Consider the following 26,297-nt stretch of genomic DNA (forward strand, 5'->3'; position numbering starts at 1 on the left):
TATATTGTTGGATGTCCTCGTGGTCAGCTATTGAAGGTGTACTCTTTTTTTTGTAGTGATAAAGTATTTATTACATGATATAATTGATTAAATTTGTGTGTGATCCAGTTAATGCAATAATTTTTTTTTACTTTGTTGGCAGTAATAAAGTTCAGTGACATTTAACATCTTGCCTTCGGTAGTTCTGTTGGTGTTTGGTTCAGATTGTTCACTTTGTTTCAGATTTGTGTTTTGGGAAATGGGAAATAGTATTCCTTTGTTTAAAACCTTCCCCTCTATGCCTGAATACCATTTGGGTGAGCTAGCACTCCCACGTGTATGAAGCCTGAGTGCTGTTAATTTTCACATGTGACTGTATTACAGCAGGTTTTTAGTTTAAATGAACACCACTTGTTCATCTTGTGGCGCAGGTTTTAAAGTACTTAACAGAAAAATACACTAGGTTGCAGCACCTATTGGAAACTATTTATTGTCTAATCATGTATGGTAATTGGTTTCTGTGAGGCAGAGCTCCATGTGTAAAATGTCTGCCAGCAGATGTCTGGCCATGACATTTGTGGAGATTTTGATCAGTTCTGGATCAGAAATGGAATGTAACGACTCAAAAGCAGAAAATTGTAATTTATAATAGGACACGGGTATGTGCCGACTTCATAAAAGGGATGTCGGTTTCTCTTGCTGTGGTGCCAGTGGGGCTCCTCTTTGGACTATAATACAGTCGTTCTCTTTGCAAGAGTAACATTCTCTTTGGAGTAACTTAACCACAGAAGTAGCACACCATAGTCGTTCTACCCGGGGCTAGACCAGCAGAAGTGCTCGTGTTGTGCCTTAATATTTGTTTTGGCCAAAATCTCAAAGGAGAAACATGATGCAGTGTTTAAAAGTGCTTATAGGGAAGAGTTTCTGTGTTTGACTGAACCCAGAAAGGGACCAACGTTCACATTCTGTACTATATGTAGGTGTGATTTTTTTAGTTGCACATGGCAGGAAATGCGATATACTCAAGCATATGCAAACGAAAAAACATAAGGAGAGTGTCCAGTGTGTAGAAAGAAACCAGAAACTGAACTTTTCATGTAAAAACCAAGATGTAAATCCTGTGATGATTGCCGAGGTGTTATTTACTTCATTTATAGAAGAACATAACCTGCCTGTAAATTGTGACGATCACGCAGGGCCTTTGTTTTGCAAAATGTTTCTTGATTCGAAAATTGCTAAATGATATGGATGTGCTAGAATGAAAACAGCGGCTATCATTTCAGAAACGTGCATGGAAGAAAGGGCAAAAATTGTATCACATTTGCTGGTGAATGCATTTTCTGTTGCTACTGATAGTAGCAATAAGAGACTTGAAAATTGATCCTATTGTTGTAACATTTTTTTAGGTCTGAACTCGATGAAATTGAGTTGTCTACTCACTGTGCCTAATTTAGAAGGGGATGCTACTGGAGCTAACATTGCCCAATCTTTTGCTCTCAGTTTTTCGGGAATTCTGCATTCCATTAAAAAACTGCCTTGCTCTTGGTGCTGATAATGCTCCAGTAATGGTAGGATTAAAGAATGGTGTGGCAAGATGTTTGAAGCGGGAAAATAGTAACAATCATCGTAGGCTGCTCTTGTCACCTAATTAATCTTCCTGCCGAGAAGGGTGCGGAGTGCATGCCCGTAAATGTAGATGAAAGTATAATTGATATATTTTATTATCTGGAAAGGAGTTCAAAGAGGAAAGAATAGTTCAGAGAATTTCAGACTTTACACAACACAGAGATCAGGAAAATTCTGAAGCATTTGCCTACTCAATGGTTATCACTAAGAAGGTGTTTAGATAGGATTTTGCTTCAGTGGGATCCTTTGGTTACTTTATTCAGGAGCAAAATTGTGAGTAAGGATTCTCAGATGGGAACTTTGAAGACTGACAAAATTCCTAAGCACAGTTTAAGTGCAGATGTCTTGTCTGAAAAGGTTAAGGATTGTCATAACATTTTACCTTACTACTCAGTTAAAAGGAAAACCCAGTCATCAGTTTTACTAAAAAAGGATTAAACTACTGATGACACTAAGAGCCATTGCATTGTCATGTGAAGAACGACTTTTCATGTTCCTTTCATCAAATTTGCATACATCCTTTTTCCTTTTTCTCTCAAGTTTTATGACTATCTTTGAGAATCCAAACGTAGCTCTTCAGTCAAGTATGCTGCACATTCACTTGTTGAGGTCAGTTTTGGAGGAACTATTGAAGAATGTGATGGCAAGTTTTGTGAAACCACGCGTTATTAAAAGATCCTCCTCTCTCCTTGATGTAGATTATCATACTCCAGCAAATCAAAATGATGATTGTGATCTGATGATAGGGAACTCTGTTTGTTTTAGTGAACACCTTGAAGTCTGAGGAAAAGTGCATATTCTTTAAGTCTGTTTGAAAGTGTTTCTCTTCATCGTGTGACTACATGGTACACAAATTTCCATTTAAAGATGAAGTTTTAATTAATGCAGAAGTTGCAGATATTTTTGCTATAAGTAAGGCATCATTTTCTAGCCTTAGATTTTTCATTAACAAGTGTCCGAACATTTTGACTAGTGAAATGTAACACTTGGATAAAGAAATTGATATTTTGGACTCCCAGTTCTGTAACTTTCAGGTCGAAGAAACAGACCTGGCAAAAGGAAGAAATGATGTTCAGTGGGCATTGGTAGGTCAGATGAAATCAGCTGATGGTGTACAGACAGACTCTCTGAGGTGATGCTTGCTATTTTATCAATTCCACATAGCAATGCAGAATGTGAAATTATTTTTAGCAAAGTCACAAAGACAAAAACACAATTCAGATCCTTGCTGTCTGAACAAACTTCGGAGAAACTTCTAACCTTAAAATCATTTCAGCAGGGCAAGTGCTTTGGGCAAAAATTTAGTTCCTTGTTTCTGAAGAGGGCTAAGTCAGCTACTGGTGTGTTAAACAACAATTAGTCGTAATGTGATCACCATGTTTGAAGGATGAGAAGTCACATGTTCCTACAGTTCACGAATGTCCAGTATTTAGTATTCTCATGTAAATGATGATATATATATAATCTAGGCCAAATAGAATTGTTAATGTATTGAATTATAATGAATTTGTACACGTTTTGCCTTCAGTGATGTGTCGTAATACATCACGATTAACTGCCCAATTTTTCCTGATTTTTCACTTTTGAAAGTTGGCATGTCTGCATTAATGAGGTTGCAGATCTTTTCATGTGGTTATGAGGGTATTTGTGGGTTGTAGGGCTGTAAGGAAGAAAATTTATAAGTTACTGGTAAGACTCCAATTGGAATATGGTTCCAGTGTATGGGACTCGCACTAGGATTCCTTGATTTGAGATCTGGAACAGATCCAGAGGAATGCAGTGTGATTTTTTGTTTTTGTTTTTTCTTGGTGATTTCTTACAAAATATTATTACAGAAACTTGCAGGTGGCAAGACTGAGGAATAAGGGCACAAGCTGCTTGACTAAGTGATACATTCAAGCCGTCAGTGGACAGATAGTGTGGAATTACATTGGTAGACTAGTTATCTTGATTTGGAGTTTTTAATAGTTAAAAATTTCAAGTCGGGGTCAGTAGGTCAAACTGGGGGCATTTATTTCTTTATAGGAATGGGAATTAGGGATTGACATAATTTACTAAGGGAGATATTCAATAAATTTCCAACATCTTGGAAATAGTTTCAGAAAAACGTGGTAGGCTGTTAACAAGGAATCTGTCAGATGTGTGGCAGCCCTAAATGCAGGTAAGTGGTGGCTGATTGAATGGTGAGTGCTCAACAATGCTTTCCATTGTGATGGAACCTTCTCTTTCCTTATTTTTTCTAATTTTTGTGACTTAATCATTGTACTTCAAGAATGTCTTAGGGTTACCTGAAAACAGTATTAAGATGGTTTCCTTATTTCTAGGATGACAGTATCGAGGAGGCTGAACCTCGTCATTCAAAACCTAGAAAACAGGTTAACCGGGTAAATACTTTCCCCATTTTGAGGGTTGAAGATGTAACGCCAGCTCTTCTCAAGAAAATTTGTTACGGTGCTAGGAAAAGTAGAGATGGCGTTTGCACTACTTGTCATCAATGCAGGTAAATGTTACTTCAGTTATTTTCTCTGTGGAAGGTTATGCAGTTCTTTACAAGTACATAGTTTTCTGTATTACAGGCAGAAGACATCAGATACAAAATCCATTTGCAGATCAGGAAAATGCCATGGCCTTAGAGGAATGTTCTGTGGATACTGCCTGAAGCGTCGGTATGGAGAAGATGTTGCTGATGTACTCTTGGATCCAGTAAGTATTGAAACTTTCAGACTTCCTGGAAGAAAAAGCTGCTAGTGATTCCTTATTGGATGTAGCTACAATAGTTGAAATCTGGCGGGTTGTAGTTAATCTAATCAATGTTTCAAGGACATCAGCTGACAGGTAGCATTGTATAATTCACTTTTTTTGCACCACAGCACATGTTTGTCATCATTAAGTTGAGGATATTTCCTAAAATGCTTCTTTGTTTCTCTAACTGCTAAATTTGCTGAGTATCTCTTTTATTTTAAAAGATTATTATGAATGAGAGGCATTTGTTTGTGCCTGTAAATGTGGGTTTTGACCAGCAGTGCTTATTTTACAGGAAATACCTATTTAAAGAGCATAGTGTTTGATTGCTCCATCTGTGTTAACTGCTGCGAAAATTGAAAGCGTGTTACGTGTTGGGAAGGACGAATAAGCGGAGCTGCATTCAGGGCAGAAAATACGAACGTCAGGGGGGGATTGTTTATTACAGAGGTTTAACAGGTTCGCTGCTATTGTTACACTGTAGATATTAAGCGCACGTGCGTCACGCGTCACAGATGTTTTGTACCGTAGTTCGTTGATGTGAGTCAAAAGGCACGTGCGACTTTTCGTACGGAAGTAGTTATGCGGGCTGCTGGTGGGTGGCGAAAGTATATTACTTCGAAGTAATGAGCTTGGCAGCTGCAAGTCATGTCAAGTTAAATTAGAATCTAATGGGTTCCACCTTTTCAATACAAAATACAATGTTGTTGGATGGTATTTACAACATTATTTATTACACAACAGGTTTCGGTGTTCAATTTTTGACACCATCATCAGCTGCTCAGAAAGTGCGAAAAAACTTGGCAATCTAAACATTAAACAACATATTGTCATACTTAACTCCTTAATATACATATATACAGACAATAGAATATTGCACTAATTAAATCCTAAACATCTACATTATGCTATATTAAAACTCTAATATGTAACAAGAGAATTCTTGTAAGTCACAAATATAAAATTTCTCGTCTGCTTAAGGAATGTGAAGACAACTCATCAATGTCTGTGATTCTATACTCTCGTACTGTCTAATTCAAATGCGAACTTAAGATTAAGGAATAAAAATTGCATGCAGTCCATTTGATGTTAAAATGTTCATTTCATGTATATAATAACCATTTTGTTGGATTAAAAGTTCGTTATATACAATATGATTGTTAAAACTGAGCCGTCTTCTTAAATTTATTAAGTACAAAAAGTTTTGTATTTTTAATGCTGTATGCGTGGTTGGAACCCTGCAATGATGAAACCCATTGTTAAGAGAAAAGCGAGAATATTGATAAAGAAAGCTAATTGAATCTAACTGTTGATACGGCTGACTCGCCTCTAAAGCTGTGTACATCGCGTGACGGCTGCAGCGCGACGAGTGTGTCTGCTAGTATCTTGTGCTGTGTGATGAAGCACCAGGGAAGGAGAAGTAGGGGCAGCAAAGGGGATGTTTCTAGAACGTCAAACTTTTTGGGAGAGAGTGCGGGGGGCGTTGTGGTGGAAGACGGTAGTAAGCAAAGTTGTTACTTAGAGTTCGGAATACGTAAACAATCAAATAATACCTTGGGTTTTTCCAAGATTTCATTCAAATTAATGTTAGCGTTATAGTATTGGTCTAGATGTATTAGACATGCCTCCGTAATGTCTAGCTTCTGTCCCTTAGTTAGACAGTGTTTCCATGATCTCGAGGTCTTTATCTATGTCTGTGAATTTATGTTTGTACTCGTGGATATGCTGACCCACCGCTGAGAATCTGGGATATTTTACAGCGTTAAGGTGTTCCTGATACCTGACATTAAAGCTACGCCCAGTTTGCCCTATGTATCCGCTTTCACAGTCCTTACTTTCAAATCTATATACCCCTGATTTAGAATATGGATTGACTTTGTTGACAACCAAAACATTATGTAAAGCTGTTGTACTTCTATTACACTAGCCAACATGATTTTGCGGTAAAATAGAAAATATGTAATTTTTATGGAAATATCTGACCTGATTCCGAAAATGATGCTATTTTTTTCCTATCACGTCTATTTTTGACGCAATTCGGTTTTTTAGTATCTGCATGAATTTGTAAGATGTAATGTTGAGAGATGTCCTCGCGCAACTATTTTTAGAAAACTATGTGATTTGATCTGTTATTGTTAGCATTTTATTGTAGGTTTATTGCTGTCCAAATTTTCATTTTGTAGTTGGGGTTTCCTGGTAAATTGATAAACTCCCCCAGATACGCAATAGACCGCGAGGTATGTAGGATTGAAAATAAGACAGTTGAGTTTGTCTTTCATCTTAGACAGACGTGTTAAAAGCCCCAGCACTTATGCAATGTTTATGATGGTCTGATAAAGAAGTTTCCTTTCAAAGATAACAGCCCGAAAGTATTATACTCAAGAAGATGAACTTGTATTTTGTACGGATGTTTCAAATCTTCTACGTCGATTGGGAGAGAAAGAGTATGATCCTAGTAACTGGCGTGTTTTTATTGACTCTTCCAAAATAAGTTTAGAGGCTGTTTTGATTCATAATACATATGTTCTGGCATCCATCCACTTGCACACTCCACAAAAATGTCTGAAACATACGAGACCTTAAAGTTGGTGCTTGAAAAAGTTACATATCATGAGCATGGGTGGCAAATTTGCGGTGATTTGAAGATAATTGGATTGTTGCTGGGAAAACAAAAAGGCTATACAAAATTTCCCTGTTTCTTATGCGAATGGGAGAGCAGGGCACGGGATAAACGTTGGGATACAGTGAATTGGCCAGAAAGGAAACGACTACAACCAGGATCCAAAAATGTCTTGAATGTAAGTCTTATTGACCGTGAAAAAAATTCTACTTCAACCCTTGCACATCAAATTAGGATTGATGAAACTGTATGTCAAGGCATTAGATAAAAGTAGCCTATGATTCCAATATTTATCCACTACATTTCCCCTATTATCAGATGAAAAAAATCAAAGAAGGCATATTTGATTGACCACAGATTCGTAAACTGATGAAGGATAAAAATTTCACAGACACGATGAACAAAATTGAGAAAGAGGCAAAGAACGCATTTAAAGATGTGACTAAATTCCTTGGCAACATTAAAGACCCTCAGTACAAAGAAATTGTAAGGAAAACGTTGGTAAAGTTTAAGGAACTCGGTTGTAATATGAACCTTAAGCTTCATTTCTTAGCTTCGCATCTGGATTATTTCCCTCCAAATTTAGGAACTGTCAGTGAAGAACAAGGTGAAAGGTTTCACCAGGATCTTAGATGCAGAACGACACTATCAGGGACGTTGGGATGTGAATATGATGGCCGATTACTGCTGGTCGATTGCACGAGACGACCCTTCTAGAGATCATTCAAGAACTTCAAAAACCCGGAAATTCCACGGAAAACTGGAAAAGATGGAGGTGTGAATATAACCTGCATATAATGTAAGTAACAAAACTATGTATGATTAACCATATGATTTTTATCCAAGGTACGGTTATATTAATTTAAAAGCAACTGTACAGGCGAAACTAAATAGGCGTTTTATGCTTCAGTTTCACGAATTTCAATATACATTAAAAATATAATACAAACCATCTACTTGCTTACAAAGCAGCCTTTATGTGTATTCAAAGCATGCAAAATATGATTACGTTTTGCAAGCTGAAATTTATATTAATACATCAAATTTAATCAATACTAAGTATCAAAACTTTTACGTAAGAACAAAATAATATTTTGTAAAATTGCCACTAAACCAGACGTGATATGCCAAAACTAATTTTTTTCTCGAATTCTGCGTTAAGAAATTCATAAAACCCACCTATTTTCATTTTTACTGCACAAAAAAAGTTTTTTTTTTTTTCAGGCTAGTGTTATGTCTTGAATGCGATCCTAACGTTACGTTTCTTGAAAATATTTGTAATTCTGTATAAATCTTTATTAAACGTGAAGGTTGCGATTTCCTTTGCTTCTGTTTTATTTTTCATTAGACTCGTGTGAGGGTGATATTTGAATTTGCTTATTATTCGTTCTATAAAATTCTCTTCAAAACCGTTAGCTTTAGCCATAGCTTGAATGATGTTCAGTTCCTTGTCCAAGTTTTGTTTGGACATTGGTATGCCAAGAATTTGAAAAAAAAAATAGTCACTTAAGTAAGCTTGAAATTGATGAATTCATGATGGTTTTAAAATTGCTGATCAATAACAACTATTTAACTTTCGACCAGATCATTTATAAACAAAACGGCCTTGCAGTGGGGTCTCCGGCCTCAGGAATTTTGGCAGAAATTTATTTAGATTTTCTAGAGGACACACAAATAATTAATAATGAAAAATTAAAGAATGTTCTATTTTGGTCTAGGTATGTAGACGATGTGTTTATCTTGGATGAACGTATAATCAACGCCTCTACGACTCTTAATAATCTTAACACAATAGATACGGATGTAAAATTTACTTTAGAATAAGAAATAGAAAAATCCATTATCTGGACCTAAAGATCAATAGGCACGCTTCTTCATTTTCTTTTTGTATTTACAGAAAACCCACACAAACTGCAGTTACAATGCGTAATGATTCGATACACCCCTTAGCTCACAAATGCGCGACCTATAACAGCTTGGTGAATCACGCTTTTAGCATACCAATGTCCAAACGAAACTTGGACAAGGAACTGAACATCATTCGAGCTATGGCTAAAGCTAACGGTTTTAAAGAGAATTTTATAGGACGAATGATAAGCAAATTCAAATATTGCCCTTACACGAGTCTAATGAAAAATAAAACAGAAGCAAAGGAAATCGCGACCTTCACGTTTAATAAAGATGTATACAGAATTACAAATATTTTCAAGAAACGTAACATTAGGATCGCATTCAAGACAGATAATAGAAATACAACAGCTTTACATAATGTTTCGGTTGTCAACAAAGTCAGTCCATATTCTAAATCAGGGGTATATAGATTTGAAAGTAGGGACTGTGGAAGCGGATACATAGGGCAAACTGGGCGTAGCTTTAATGTCAGGTATCAGGAACACCTTAACGCTGTAAAATATCCCAGATTCTCAGCGGTAGGCCAGCATATCCATGAGTACAAACATAAATTCACATAGATAAAGACCTCGATCATGGAAACACTGTCTAAGGGACAGAAGCTTGACATTACGGAGGCATGTCTAATACATCTAGACCAATACTATAACGCTAACCTTAATTTGAATGAAATCTCGGAAAAACCCAAGGTATTATTTTATTGTTTACGTATTCCGAACTCTACGTAACAACTTTGCTTACTACTGTCTTCGTCCACAACGCCTCCCGGACTCTCTCCCAAAAAGTTCGACATTCTAGAAACATCCCCTTTGCCGCCCCTACTTCTCCTTCCCTGGTGCTTCATCACACAGCACAAGATACTAGCAGACACACTCGTCGCGCTGCAGCAGTCACGCGATGTACACAGCTTTAGAGGCGAGTCAGCCGTATCAACAGTTAGATTCAATTAGCTTTCTTTATCAATATTCTTGCTTTTCTCTTAACATTGGGTTTCATCATTGCAGGGTTCCATTGAACTGAGAAGATATGTCCGCCTAACAACTGTAGGACAAATTAAATTACAGTTCCAACCACGCATACAGCATTAAAAATACAAAGTTTTTTGTACTTAATAAATTTAAGAAGACGGCTCAGTTTTAACAATCATATTGTATATAACGAACTTTTAATCCAACAAAGTGGTTATTATATACATGAAACTAGCAAATGTACCCGTGCTTCGCTACAGTATTCTACAATGTGTACGGATATCGAAGTAAATTGCTGTACATGAAGTGAATAAGAATTTTTTAATTGCATGTCTCTTGGCGTTATCCGAGAAAAAGCATAGGGAGTTCCGCAGTCGTTGTTTCCAATGTAAAGTGAGAGTTGCAGGGTTGTGATGATAACGACAGGTCCACTTGTCGGCCGAATTTCACTATGCGTAACGTCGGTCACATTTTCATGGGTAAATTTGTTCATAATCGGGGGCACCTATACCGAATGATAAAGAGAATCAGGTAAAAGAGTTTTAAAAAATGCACGCTCCCTTGCCTTCTGCTAGTCAAATCAAGAAGGGAATTATACATTACTATGGTACACAGGCGTTGGAGAAGGACCCCATTCCTATTGCTAGTTAAAGTATATGTGGGGAGTACTGATTACAACAGTAGACGCCCTCCTGCTGACAGTCACTATTGATTTGTAAAATATTAATTACAATGTAAGACACACTCCCTTCTAGATCGCTACAAATCGACTTAAATTAATAATGAAGGTCGACATACAGAAGTATATGCATGTTCACCTTCATTTACAGAATAACTGCTGCTAAACAGTGCATTCATATTGAAAAACGGATAGTATGAAGACGCCTCTGGCCTAATTTAGCAATCCAAATGGCTGGCCCTATGATATTTCCTCGTATCTCATCTGTTTAAAGGCAAGATTACTTTAGAAACGTTGAATAGGGTGAAATTTGTGTAAGGTTTTCACACAGTGAATTACTTTTCAGATACTTATGTGACAGCTTCAAACATAGAATTTGGCTGGGTGGGCCAATATTCGTGTAGAATTTGATGATCCCTTCTTTCCTATAAGTGAATCAAACCATCAATTATACGAGTACAAAGTGCAAAATTTAAGTAATCCAGAAATAGAGCCAAATTTAATATAAGGGATAGAGATACGACAAAAAGACATAGGACCAAAGTTGTAGATCGCTCCAAATTGAACCGAGATTGTGCCATCCGTTTTGTGATACGACTTACCTTTTAGCCACCAAATACCCCGAAAGGAAGTCTGCACTGTCATTAAAATTGCCTCCATATTTCGATATTTTCGGGAGTAAAAAATAAAATGTTTAAATATCTCGTAAATTTACCGTCGGTTACAGGCTAAAAGCTATAATTTTGCCAAATTTCAATTTTCTAACTCGTCTGGGAGATAGTACTGCCATCTTGATAGGGGGTTAAAAATTAGGACTTTCAGGAAACTTTTAAGCCAATGAAACCTATAGGTTATAGTTCTGGATAAATATCACCGACTGTGTTCTTATGCAGATTTGAAACTCCCAGCGTGTCCCTCTCAGACAATTTTGAGAATTTTAGATTTTTCTAGGCATCCTGAAGTCATCAGGTTGCCTGAAACCAAGTTTTAAGTTTCTAGGATGCCTAGAATGGTCTCATTAGTTCACGCCTGTTTTCATTTTCATGCCTTAATTTATATATATAGTACAGTATATATAGATCACGCCAAACTGACTTCTATTTATTAATATGGATTATATTTCACCTGCTTCCGTAGTGGTTCTAGGGGCATCTTATTCCCACAGTATGTTTTCCAGGTAGTAAGTCATACTTGAAAGTCATACTGGAACATACACACGTCTACCACCTTGGGCATTTTTTACAATTTGTTTTTTCATCCTTCCTCACCCTCTATGCCAAAGGGGGCTGAAGTTGGACTTTAAAAATCCGGAATGTTTCTATTCATCTCAGCGACCCGGAAAATGATGGATTAGGCAGTATATTTGATTATTATTATGTCTCACTCCCCTCTCCCCCCTAAAGGGGGTTAAACTTTGAGTTTTAAAAAATCGGGAGTGTTACTATTCATCTCAGCGACACCTAAAACTGTGGCTTCGACACTATTTTCGATTATTTTAAAATCTGAATCCCCCTCACCCCCCACCAGAAAGGGGAATGAACTTGGACTTATCGCTATTCATCCCATCGACACTGACAATTATGGATTCAACATTATTTTCGTTTGTTTTTATATATCACTCTCCCGTTGCCACCCACCACGAAGGAGGCTAAACTTAAAAAAAATTCCGGAGTGCCATTATTCATCTCAGCGACCCCGAAAATATGGATTCGACACTACTTTCGATTATTTTTATATCTCGGCCCCCTCCCCCGCCCCTAAGGGTTCCTGGGGTGTTCTACCCCCACATGGTTTGTCTCCTGATACTCAAATTTCGATGTGTACATTTCACCTCGGCGACCCCGAAAACTATGTATTCGACACTATTTTCGATTAATTTTATATATCACTCCCCCCCCCCGATCCCAAAGGGGGATGGACTTGGACTTATAAAATAACTGGAGTCTCACTATTCATCTCAGCGACCCCGAAAAGTATGGATTCGACACTATTTTCGTTAATTTGTATATCTGACCCCCTTGCCCCACGCCCCTAAGGTTTCCTGGGCTGTCTTACCCCCCATGTGGTTTGTCTCCTGATACTAAAAATACGGAGTGTACAATTCACCTCGACGACCCCGAAAACTATGTATTCGACACTATTTTCGTTTAATTTTATATATCATTCCCCCATCGCCCCCACCCAAATGGGAGCAGAAATTTGACTTTTCAAACATCGGGAGTGTCACTAGTCACCTATGCGACCCCAAAAACTATGGATTTGACACTATTGTCATTTATTTTTTACCTGACCCCCTAACCCCCCACCCGCAAGGGGTTAGAGGTGGCTTACCCCCACAGTGCTCGTTTCAAAATAGCAAACAATAAGTGTTCAAAATTTGATTGAAATTGCACAGTGGTTTAGGAGACGTGTCATTTACACACACACATACATACATCCATTTTTATATATAGTATAGATATACTTTATATATCACTCCCTCTCGCCCCCACCCCAAAGGGGGCTGAACTTGGACTTTAAGAAATACGGAGTGCCCCCAAGGTTTCCTGGGCTGTCTTACCTCCACGTAGTTTCTCTCCTGATACTAAAAATCCGGAGTGTACAATTCACCTTGACGACCCCGAAAACAATGTATTCGACACTATTTTCGTTTAATTTTATATATCAGTACCCCCTCACCCCCCACCCAAATGGGAGCAGAAATTTGACTTTTAAAAATTCGGGAGTGTCACTATTCACCTCACTATTCACTTGTATGTGGTATAGATAGATTTTATATATCACTCGCCCCCTCCCCAAAGGGGGCTGAACTTGGACTTTCAAAAATCTGTAGTGTCACTATTCATCTCAGCGACCCCGAAAAATATGGATTCGACACTATTTTCGTTAATTTGTATATTATCTGACCCCCCTTGCCCCCCGCCCCCCCCCCCCCAAGGTTTCCTGGGCTGTCTTACCCTCACGTGGTTTTTCTCCTGATACTAAAAATCTGGAGTGTACAATTCACCTCAACGACCCCGAAAACTATGTATTCGACGCTATTTTCGTTTAATTTTATATATCAGTACCCTCCTCGCCCCCCACCCAAATGGGAGCAGAAATTTGACCTTTAAAAATTCGGGAGTGTCACTATTCACCTCAACGGCTTCAAAAACTATGGATTCGACACTATTTTCGATTATTTTTTTACCTGACCCCCCCTAACCCCCCACACCTAAGGGGGCTAGAGGTGGCTTACCCCCATAGTGCTCGTCTCCAGATAGCAAATAATAAGTATTCAAAATTTGATTGAAATTGCTCCAGTGGTTTAGGAGGAGATGTGTCATTTACAAACATACAAACATTCATTTTCATATATATATATATATATATATATATATATATATATATACATATAGATGAGGGATAAGCTTGAGCACGTTGAAAAGTGCAGACCTCCACTTCGAGATTCACAACTCCTAAACGGTGCATGATATTAACAAACGGTTTGCGGCATCAGACGACTCATGTATCGCTCTACAGGTTTGTTTCTAAACCATCACCTCGTATCTTCCAAATTTAGGGGGTAAATTGAGTTAAAAATTAGAATAGGGTCAAATTTGGGTGCATTTTTAACGTTTTACATTACTTTTTGCACACTAAGCTAGAATCATGAAACGTGGTCCACACATGGCCCATGATCGTGCCATTGTGTGCACCTAACTTGATGATCCCATCATTCCCATAAGTGTGTCAAACAATGAAATATATTTGTAAAAATTGCCAAATTTATGAACAATCCAGAAATACGACCAAATCTAAAGTATAAGGGAGAGAGATACGACAAAAAGTCATGGGACCAAAGTTGTAGATCACTCTTAATTGAAGCGAGATTGTGCCATCCATTTTGTGATACGACTACGTTTAGCCAAAAAATAGCTCAAAAGGAATGTCTTCACAGTCGTTAAAATTGCCTCCATATTTCGATATCACTGGGGGTAAAACGTGAAAAATTTGAACATCTCGGAATTTTTCCCACGGTTAGGGACTAAAAGATATAATTTCACCAAATTTCAATTTTCTACCTCGTCTGGCAGGATGTGCCGCCATCTTGATTTAGGGGGACGGGGAATAAAAATTAGGAAATTCCTGAAAATTTTTTAAGCCCACGAAACCTATAGGTTGTCGCTTTGGATACATTATACGACTGCGTTTTTAAGCGGAGCCAAAAATTTGAGGCCCCCCAGCATGCCCCCTTGAGGGAATTTTCAGAATTTTTGATTTTTCTAGGGATCCTGGGGTCATCAGCTTCTCCCGTACCAAGTTTCAAACTTCAGAGATTTCTGGAAGTGCCTCATTAATTCGCGTCTTTTTTCATTTTTAAATATTTATATATACATCGCTCCAGACCGACTTGCTTTTATATATATAGATGAACATTTTAACATCAAATGGACTGCATGCAATTTTAATTCCTTAATCTTAAGTTCGCATTTGAATTGGACAGTACGAGAGTATAGAATCACAGACATTGATGAGTTGTCTTCACATTCCTTAAGCAGACGAGAAATTTTATATTTGTGACTTACAAGAATTCTCTTGTTACATATTAGAGTTTTAATATAGCATAATGTAGATGTTTAGGATTTAATTAGTGCAATATTCTATTGTCTGTATATATGTATATTAAGGAGTTAAGTATGACAATATGTTGTTTAATGTTTAGATTGCCAAGTTTTTTTAGCACTTTCTGAGTAGCTGATGATGGTGTCAAAAATTGAACACCGAAACATGTTGTGTAATAAATAATGTTGTAAATACCATCCAACAACATTGTATTTTGTATTGAAAAGGTGGAACCCATTAGATTCTAATTTAATTGTGATCTCAGTTCAGTACGGACAAAAAGATGAAGTTCCTTACGTTTAATCATGTCAAGTTCTCGCATTCCTCAGCGGGGGATCCACCAGCGCTTGGTTCAGCGGCAGTAATCTTTGAATTCCACGAGTCACCCATGCCTCGCGTAGCACAGAACAGTGAATTATATGAATTTCATTTGGTCCAAATTGAACTGAGATCACTGTTAAATTACTGATATATTATAGTTCCACCTGTTCACTACAAGAAAACTTACTAATGCAAGGTTACATTATAAGTCAATCACAGTTGGGACCAGTTTCGACCTTTAGACAGGGTCATTTTCAGCCTGTCGTTCAAAAGGTGCAGGGTAAGAATTCCTGGCAAATAACAAGAAAAGGTAGGAAACTTGAACTTTTTTTACATGACGAAAGTTCAATATTGCTTTAATAAAGGCACTGCATATAAAATTTAAAATAACTTTTTAAATTATGCTGTTCTCCATTCGAACCCAACTGTCTGTCTTTTCACTGATCTAGAAATTCCCTAAACTATTTACACTAATCTCACTAATTTTGTTATTCTACAAGGGAAGTTTTTATTTTGAACACAGTAAGTTCAATTTCAGCATTTATGAACTTGACTTAAACATCCAATGCACAATGCACATGAATGGTTTGTTTGGGCATTCCTCACAGTACGTTGTCACCTGCTTAGTTTTCCTGTCTGCATCTTTTGATGTGCGACATTCTCTCAGAGCTTTGTAGAAAACCACCCATCGTCTTCTAACTTTTCTGGCTGGTCCTTCCATCTTCCAGAGAGTGTGCGCACTTCTCCTCCCAGGGCTGTCTGTGGTCCACCTGGGCTTAGTGCAGCCATCTCTTGAAATTACAGTAGTGACACTTTTTTTGCCAGACATGATGTGAAATATCCAAGGCCATTCCTATGATAACTTCTAGGGCTAAGTTTCCTGTGCATCACGAGTCACAGATGTCTCGTACCATACTTCGCTGGTGTGAGTCATGAGGCACATATTTCCGCATACCTGAACAATAGGAAGACACTTGTTTGCTGAAATCAACCCCCTTTTTAGCTCCGTTGTAATCACGAACGGAGAGGCTTCCTGGCAGGTTCACTGTCTCTGTTTTTCTTTCCAGAGTTTACCAGATGGTCACCCTCGGCAGTCGAACAGGTCGCTTGTTAACTCACTCGATAACTCTAGTACCATGCTGACACAGGTTACCCACCACCTCTCCTTTCTTCATTTTGTGTTTCACTATCATCGATACTCTACGTCTTTCTATGAAGGGTTGCAGACACAAACTGTTTCGTTCCTCAGAAGTTCTTCTGCCAGAGGTACACTGGTGTACAAATTATCGGCATAGAGGATACTTCCTTAATTTAGAAATCCACGCCGCTTTCACTCACTGGATTGTTCCACATAGTTGCATGTTTTGTTAGGAATGTACATTCTGGAAACTAAACGGCCTCTCCAAGGAACCCTACTGTAGTTTCATCTGTAACCATTTCTTTCCCCATTTTCAAGGCATTCTCAAAATTTTGGGTTAATTTTTCAAGGAGGGGTTTGATTCAATAAAGACGATCGCCTGGTTGTTAGCTTCGTTGTCTGCAAAGTGCCAGAATCTCGAGAGAAGGAAACGATCCCGTGGCATTACCAGTCTTGCACATTATTTAACTCCTCCTTAGACCAGTATGAGTTCGACCTCAAATGGTCTATTTATAAGACTGTTACGGGCACACGATTTTCAGGATTTTTGTATACTTTCAGTAAAAAATTCTTAAAAATAGGTTTTAAAAGAAGGGTATGCAGTGTAATACATTTTATGAATATTTTGTTTTGTACGTTTCATTATGTCTACAGCCTTCATTATATCTTTACAGCCATCCTGAGTTTCCAAAAAAGTGTTTCGAAACGTTTGTACCCATACCTGACCCTAAGATACTCGACTTACCCAAGGAAGTCAAATCACAATGTTGTTCACAATTTTATGCACTTCCAAAAAATACACTTCAGTTATACTGTATACACAAATAAAGATATATGTATATACGTATTGTACCGGTTGCAACCTGTACATGCCGTATTTTTTAACTATTAATTGTACTTCATCATCGCGCAAGACGTTCAGAGCGAACTTGGTTTGTTTACGTTCGCAGGAGCGAGCAGGCGAGCCACAGACAGCTGTGTGTGTGACGTAGCTGCAGGGACAAGATAGACTACCCGCCTGACACTACGTGTAGCCTGCATGGCCTAGTATGTTCAGAATATGAACGTCACGCCTTCGCGAACATTCGATTGAAAAATTTTAAAACTTCTGTAATAATTATTATTACAGTGACTTGAGTGATACGTCGTTTTGAATAGGATAACGTAAACGTCTGAAATTGTGAATCTCAAGTAAATCCGTGGAGGGATTTGCGAGATAATCAGCCTCAAGAGATCACGTTATCTGATCACGTAGGAGCCCCAAACTGAATATAAGGAGAGCTCACTTGACCCAGATCACAGTCGTAGCTGGGAGGCCAGCCTGACACGCCACACTACGCTGTTGTCAGTCGGAGTGCTGACCGAGGCTATCTCGAATATTCAAAGTCTTCATGTTGGACTTTAACTCTGACTGTCAAGTCGAACTAATAAATTGTGCGCATGTGAACTCTTAATGTATGACAAAGTCTTTGTAATGGACATTGAATCCATCAGTTAAGTTGAACTTATAATTTTTGCGTGTGTTGGAACTCTGTGACAAGTCGTGTATTGGACTTGCTGACAACAGTCGAGTATAACTTCTATTCTGTGCGCATGTAGAAACTTCTCGATATAATTTACTTTCGTTCTTGTGAAACTGAGTTCATTACCATGTTGCCTGTGTGAAACTTAATCTCCGAACCAATGTTAATTTAAAAGTGACACTATTGCAATATTCTGGGAACTGTCATATTTCCCTTTAAATCTGTCAGCGTGACTGTCAGTGTGACACTATTACATTATGCTATTAACTGACTTTTTTCTTTAAATCTCCGTCAGCATAATTTCCTTAATAGACACGAGTATTTATGAAAGTGTTTGAACTTTCCCATGAATGTTAATGCTAGCGATTACCACGATAAATATAATCGTGTGCTACGACGAGAGTGTTTCACCCCGATTTCAAACTGTGTTTTTTTTCTAATTCAAATTGTGCATTATTTCTTCTGAACAGTGTGTAAATTATTTGTGTGTGACCGACAGCAGTGTCTTTGAAAAATTCTTGAACAGTCATCTATTTACTTTAATGTCAAGTGCGCCTAACAACGAACTGTACTTTTCATTTCAACCTTAGCTCTTCGTCAAAGTGTTTAGTATTATTTCATGACGGTGATAAACTCTAGAGCAGTCATACATTTCTTTCAATGTCATGTGCTCCTTTTATTAGTGGAAAATCGCCACAAACTGTGCCAAGTGCGTGAACAATTTTCAGTTTCATTATCTCTATTCGTGAACTGTGCTTTATTTTCTTCCAATCTCTATGCTACCCGCATCTTCATCTTTAGTGAACTTATAAATTCTATCTACAATATTAAGAGTGAATTCGACTGCATATCACAACCATATTAAATGAAACGGTGCTGTTAAACCAAAGTGTCGGGGGACTGTGTAAATTTGGACACTCATGTAAGTTATGCGACCATTGATTACCCCGCGACATCGTCGGAGAATGTCTGAGATCGTCCAGAACGTTGAAAGTTTGAGACTCAAACCAATATCAAACCAACCTGGGTGTTCCGGCCTTATCTCAACGTAATATTGGCCACTTCCAGAACTTGTTACAGCCCCGTTCAGCCTGGTGAACTGGGAGCATGGTTCATCAAAAGGCGATGTTGAAGACAGCGACTATCAACAGTAAGGTGCTGTGCACTTCGAAATGCATTTTCTGAATAAAAACTATTATTCAACCTATTTTAAATTTTTCTTGTAGATAGGACCCTGCCTCCTGTACCAAGCCCTAGCTAGAAATCGCCCAGAATTGCCCTGAGAACCATTTCGTGCTAACTTTAGAATTAATTCTTAAAGTCGGGCTATTTTACTGGTACAGTATATACACGACCACTAGAATGCCTTTGCAAGTAATCAGCTTAATTTTCGTATCAAAATCTAATCACAGAGTTACAATAATTGAAAATCTTCCACCTTTTTGATACTTTTTATTTGCCTTTTAGCAAATTTTTATTTTTAAACAGTACATGTTTCGTTCTCACTTGGGAACATCTTCAGCTGTTGTTAAAGTTTAGGTGAATCGCTAAGTTTTTAAACACGTTATTTGCAAGTACGTTGATTCTCTTAGAAACTAAATTAAATTAAATGATATTAAAACAATGTGGGGGTTAATGGGTTAATGAAATGAGACTGGATGATTACATAGTTGGTCAGCTTAAAGACTATATATATTCATTGGAATAGTTAAAAGTTTCACTTTGTTACATTAAAAATGTCTGTTTGTCTTCCGGTTAAAAGGTTTTAAAAATGATTGACTTCATGACACTGTTCAAATTGCTGTTGAATGTTTTTTCTCTTTCACTCCTTCCAGGTAAGCTGTTGTTTATTATGAGCTTCCTTAAAGTGCCCTAAATTGAGTCTAATGCTGAACTTTGAAGCTGACTGCTGGTCAATTTTTGGGAAGGGAGCTTCGTCTCAATTTCTGAAATGAAATGAAATAAGGAAACAGGAATTTGTTTTTGTAATGAAAACATGTGCCTTTACATAATAACTTAATGTATAAAATGGTTCTTTACCTTGCTGTTGTTAGACTCCAATTCTAGTATAGTAATGGTGTGTGTGTGTTCCGTTGTTTGCTCCTCCTTTCGGGGAGATATATAGACAGGAAGGCCTCTCAATGGGTGCTCCCGCTTTGGGCATTTTAGCCAATATTTATCTTGATTACCTCGAACATACCAAAATAATAGGACAAATAGGTCTCAATTTATGGATACGCATTTGTAGACGACACTTTTGCCGTAATAGACCGAAGAGTGAACAACAGTGACGATATCCTCAATAAATTAAATACACTTGATTCTAGAATAAAGTTTACAGTAGAAAAAGAAATAGAATGTTCCATAAATTTTTTAGACATAAATATAACATGGAAAAAGGAAGAGTTTGTCTTCAAGATACACAGAAAACCCACTTTTACTCCCATTACAATAAAGAACTACTCATTGCACCCGGAATCGCAAAAAAGTTCAGCTTACTACAGTTACATATATAGTGGGTTTAATATACCCCTTACACACACAGAACGAGAAAAAGAACTGCTCTTTATTCGCAAACAAGCCCAATACAACAGTTTTGAACTAAAAATAATAAACAAAATAATCGGTAAATTCAAACAGAAATTACAAACTAATCTAACACTCGAAACAAAAAAAAAGACAAATACGCCAAGTTCAGTTTCAATAAACCCAACTTATATGCAGTAACCAATTTGTTTAGAAAATATAACTATAAGATCATGTATTCAACCAGCAATAACACAAAGCAAAAATTATTTAATTACAATAGTGTTAATTCCCTAAGGAAAAAAACAAACATTCTGAATCAGGAGTTTACAAATTGAAGTGTCATCAATGTGAAAAAAGTTATGTCAGACAAACAGGGTGCAGTTTTACTGTAAGATACCTAGAGCATGTCAATGCTGAAAGACACAAAAAAATTTCCGCGATGGGCCAACCCAAGAGTTCAACCGGACATCAGTTCACAACCATAGAGCAGGATTTAACTATATTGCATAAAATAAACAAAGGAGCTCTTCTAAATGCATTAGAAAATCTATATATTTAGAACAAAAAAGCAATCAGGACAATAACCTGAATGAAACAATTGACAATAGAAACCCTATATTTGAAGGATATTATCAAGTCTTGAAACTTTAGGCAAAAGACACAACACAGACAGTAAAAGGATAAATAAGACCCGAGCCTCCGCCATTTTGTACATCCCCTCTCCCCACCCCTTCTACAGCCGAAGCCGTGACAGTAAGCGACACGCCTCCTCCTCTTCGCAGCCTTGCCTCCCCGAAAGGAGGAGCAAACAACGGAACACACACACACCATTACTATACTAGACGTAAAGCAGCATCAAACGTCCCTCCAGGGTCACAGTAGAATTGGAGTCTAACAACAGCAAGGTAAAGGACCATTTTATACATTAAGTTATTATGTAAAGACACATGTTTTCATTACAAAAACAAATTCCTGTTTCCTTATTTCATTTCATTTCAGAAATTGAGACGAAGCTCCCTTCCCAAAAATTGACCAGCAATCAGCTTCAAAGTTCCGCATTAGACTCAATTTAGGGCACTTTAAGCAAGCTCATAATAAATAACAGCTTACCTGGAAGGAGTGAAAGAGAAAAAACATTCAACAACAATTTGAACAGTGTCATGAGGTCAATCATTTTTAAAACCTTTTAACCGGAAGACAGACATTTTTAATGTAACAAAGTGAAACTTTTAACAACTATTCCAATGAATATAGTTTTTAAGCTGACCAACTATGTAATCATCCAGTCTCATTTCATAAACCCATTAACCCCCACATTGTTTTAATATCATTTAATTTAATTGGTATTCTAGTAGTTTCTAAGAGAATCAATGTACTTGCAAATAACGTGTTTAAAAATAAAAATTTGCTAAAAGGCAAATAAAAAGTATCAAAAAGGTGGAAGATTTTCAATTATTGTAACTTTCTGTCACTAGAACGCCTCCGCAAAGTCACTCGGAGCTGCCAGAAGTAGACTGCTCTCTCCTTTTCCTTCCTCTCCTTTCAGGCCTCCAAATGTTGCTGTGAATTGTGGTAACACTCCCTGTGAACTGCAGTTGCAACCCGGCCACCAATACCGCATCCTTCCCCTATTTTTGGTGGTCCACAGATTATGCATAAACGTTCCAGCTTTCCAGGAAGTTTGTCAAGCTTGTGTGCAGGGCCTGGGATTTGTGGAGGAATATGGTCAGTTGAGGTTGATAAGTCATTCAACAGTACTAATAATGAAATCTTTGTCTCGTTGGCTTTTCAGTGTACAGAACAAAAGCATTGAAAAGTGCCAGGTCAATCAAATAGAAAATTTTCTTCTTCTAGTATTTGTGTGTGTTTCTGAATTTTAAGATTGCGTAGTTCATTTAAACAGCAGTCTACCGCCTAGGAACTAGTCAAGAGACTGTAATCTGCTGTTTAAAATGATACTACATAGAGCACATTTGTGTGTTACTAAGCATAATGAGTGTGTCTAATGGACGGCTCCAAAACAGTCAATGTATCGTCATTGACCATGACGACTTGTACGAAAAGGGTGATACATCGTCGTTAAACCATTTGAGGGTTAATAGTTGGGTGCGGAACAAGACCCATACACATGATAATTCCTAGAAACTGTTTCATTTCCTCAGCATTAGTTTTCTTCCATTTCAAACTTCTGGACTTGCTTTTCTCATAACTTTGTTTAAATTGATTGGCATATTTGTTCATTTTCTGAATGATCATTTCTAATAGGCTGTCGTCCACAGAGTGAGAGTAGGGTATATCAGTGGGCTGTCCCTCTTCTAACTGCAACTGAACCTTTGCTTCCCCAGGAAAAACAGTGAAGCCTAAATCATTCCTGGTTATATCACCCCAACTGCAGTTTTATTTAACTGATTGTGTTTTAACTCGTTCACTGTCACTTTTACTGTGGCTATCGTGTACCTCTGTGTCGGTTTGAGTACACTGGTGAAGATGAACTTGGCAATGAAAAATTGGGATCCTCAGTATCGCTGCATTGGATATCTTCATCTCCTGAAGTTAAGAATAAGATGATTAATCTGTATGTAACGTTCTAACCATTATGCTCCATAGAAAGGATGCCAATTGTAAATCCTGTAATCGCTTCACACGATGACAAGGGTATTCACCCTCTGTCACAACAGATTTCCGCTAGTCTATAATGACGGATACAGCACGATAATACTTGATCAACAATGTGTAGCTCCTGTTGTCCACTGCAGTTGAGCAGGACGTATAGTAAAAATGCGAGGCACAGGCGACTATAACTAATAGTAAAAGCTGCATTACATCCATGAATCACCCGTGCCTCATGGTGCCGCAGTAACGTACATACACCTGTGACTCGCTGTCGTACTGTTACGCAAAGTTATCACCGTAGCAGCATAGGAATAAAATGTGTAAGATTTGTCCAGCACTACATTTTTGTGCTGTACAGGTCACGTGACTCGCAAATCAGGGAACGTGTTAAGCAACATAGGGCAGAAGGTATTCCAATCAGCGGAGCAATGCTTTGCAAAAAGGAAAGTGAACTAGCTAGCTAAACAAATTTAAGGTTAGACACGGTATCCACAGTCATAATGTGTGTGGAGAGAGCAAAAGTGTCAATGCTGAGATTGCAAGATTGGAAAGGAAATAGTTTGAAAGAACGGACATCTCGATTCCCTCCTAACGAGATTATCAATGCATACTAGACAGGCCTCTCCTTTTAATTTAATGCCTGGACATTCAGTGGCACTCAAAGGGGGGGAAATGTCACTGCGGGAAACAAAGAAAACGCGTAACAGTTCTGTTATGTGCTAATAGTGGTTGAAGTGAAAAATTGCCTCCACTTCCAGTTGGCAAAGTTTCAAAGCTGTGTTGTGTTAAAAATATTGCTTCGCTCCCCACGAAGTAAATCGACAATAAGAAATCCTGGGTCACTGCGCAAGTTTTAGAAGACTGGCCTAGAAGCATGGATGCCAAAATGGGAGTGAAAATGTTGTAAGTTCTTATTGTTCATGGATTGATGCACAGCACATCCTCCTATTACCTCTTATCTAACAAATTTGACTAGAATTTTTTTCCCCGCTAATTGTACGAGCGAGGTGCAGCCGCTCGATCTTGGAGTGATATGCAACTTCCAAGTTGCATTATTGTAAGATGCTGGTGCAGCAGGCACTCAGACTTGTAAATGTCTGAAAGGACGAAATGAAGGTCAACATATTACAGCTTTCTCTGTTATTTCATCTTTGTCTGTTAATTCATGTTTATGTGAAATATTTGCCCTAGGACTTTGCACAGTACAATGCATTAAGAGCTGTTTCACACTAGGCAACAGGAATCGGCTACCAGCAGCCCGTGCTTGAGAAAAATAATTTTAAATGGAACTCTTCACACTGGGCTGCTCTTTCTCGGTGACCGACCTTGAAGTAGTTCACTCCCGCTACTGACAGCCGTCGCAGATTTTGCAATCCCGACTGGTGACTGTGCACTGGGGTCTTCATTCTTCAGTTGCATCCCTTACAGAACTCTCTTCGGTGCCAATTGTGTATTTCATGTTCCTTCATGTTATGGACTCAGTTTTTAAAAAAATGCTATAAACTGTGCTAAATAAATTATATTCAGCATGAATGATGTTCAGTTCCCAGTGAGGTCAGAAATTTTAACGGTGTATGGTATGGTTAGTGTTTGTTGCCAGACTCGCTTTATTTTCATACAACACATCACTCACACGGAAGATTTCATTATACAAATTATACGGCCATCTCGAACTTAAAGTGTAACTAATGTAGCAAGAGTTGAGGAGAGAGATGCATGGTCTCAAATAATGACCATCTCAGTTCAATTACCTCAAAGTTAAGGCAAATTTTTCTTCAGCCGTTTTTTTTTTTCCTCCCACCTTGGTATCCATTCCCGTAATATCTTGTTTCATTCCTTCGAAGAGTTCCTCAATGTTTCTTTGACATCCTGAAGTAACTAATAAACTCGGTCATCACATAAATAATCTAATAATTTATAGAAAAGTCCTATTTCCAAACGCATAGGATGTGAATGAAACGTACGATGCGCTCCTTGCTTCTTTTCGGAATAATAAGAGGCTAGAAGATGATGAAAACTGGCAGTAGGCCAATATGTGAACTATTTGCCCTGGGACTTTTGCGCAGTACCATGAATTCGAAGAAATGCTGAGAAAGCTGAGAGCTTGCACAGGACATGTGATTGTGATGAGTGTGTTTATCAAATCTTTGATAGTCTTGCACTGAATTTCATGCTTGGCTTCATAAATTTTATCTATATTAATGTCTTGCCTTAACTTTGATTTTGATGGATGATGGTCTCTAGTGAGACAGAAACTAGTTTCAAAAATATATGCAAGTGCTTTTTCAAGGTTACGACAAATAGTGTTGAATAGGTGGAAACCTTTGGCTTTTGTTTCACACCAAGTGGTATTTTCCAAGCTGTTAGTGGAGAGATGGCGTGGAATGACATTAGTAGACGAATCAATTTGCTCCATGTATTTTCAATTATGACAGATCACAATATGAAGAAAGTTTGAATTCAAGATGACAAATTGGCAAATATTTGATTATATGTCCAAACATTGATATAGGAATTAGAAAGATGTTTTTGAAGACTTTCGTGTGGAGCGTGGCATTGTACGGACGTGAAACATGGACAATAACCAGCTCTGAAAGAGAATAGAAGCTTTTGAAATGTGGTGTTACAGAAGAATGCTGAAGGCAAGTTGGATAGATTGAATCATGAATGAAGGGATATGGAATCAAATTGGTGAGAGGAGATCGATTTGGCTAAATTTGACGAGAAGAAGAGATAGAATGATAGGACACATTTTAAGACCACCAGGACTTGTTCAGTTGGTTTTTGAAGGAAGTGTAGGTGGTAAGAACGGTAGGGGTAGACCAAGATATGAATATGACAAGCAGATTAGATCAGATGTAGGATGAAATAGTTACATAGAAATGAAAAGGTTAACACAGTATAGGGTGACATGGATAGCTGCATCAATCCAGTCTATGGACTGATGACTCAAACAGGAAGGGAAGTAATTAATTGGAATAACTTACGAAGGAAGATGTTCAATAAATTTCCAATATCCTTGCAATCATTTAAGAAAAAGCTT

The 26,297-nt window shown here is 37.8% G+C and overlaps 1 protein-coding gene across 1 annotated transcript in view; it reads left to right on the forward strand.

The window, feature by feature from the left end:
* Positions 1-26,297, forward strand: part of LOC136863392 (uncharacterized) — a 92,387-nt gene that overhangs the window by 58,274 nt on the left and 7,816 nt on the right. Inside the window, exons 4-5 of the mRNA XM_067139800.2 lie at positions 3,930-4,105; positions 4,182-4,308. Of these exons, the coding sequence (XP_066995901.2) occupies positions 3,930-4,105; positions 4,182-4,308 (303 nt within the window). The remainder of the gene's footprint in view (positions 1-3,929; positions 4,106-4,181; positions 4,309-26,297) is intronic.

Source organism: Anabrus simplex, chromosome 2 (genome assembly GCF_040414725.1).
Source record: "Anabrus simplex isolate iqAnaSimp1 chromosome 2, ASM4041472v1, whole genome shotgun sequence".
Taxonomy (NCBI): Eukaryota; Metazoa; Arthropoda; class Insecta; order Orthoptera; family Tettigoniidae; genus Anabrus; species Anabrus simplex.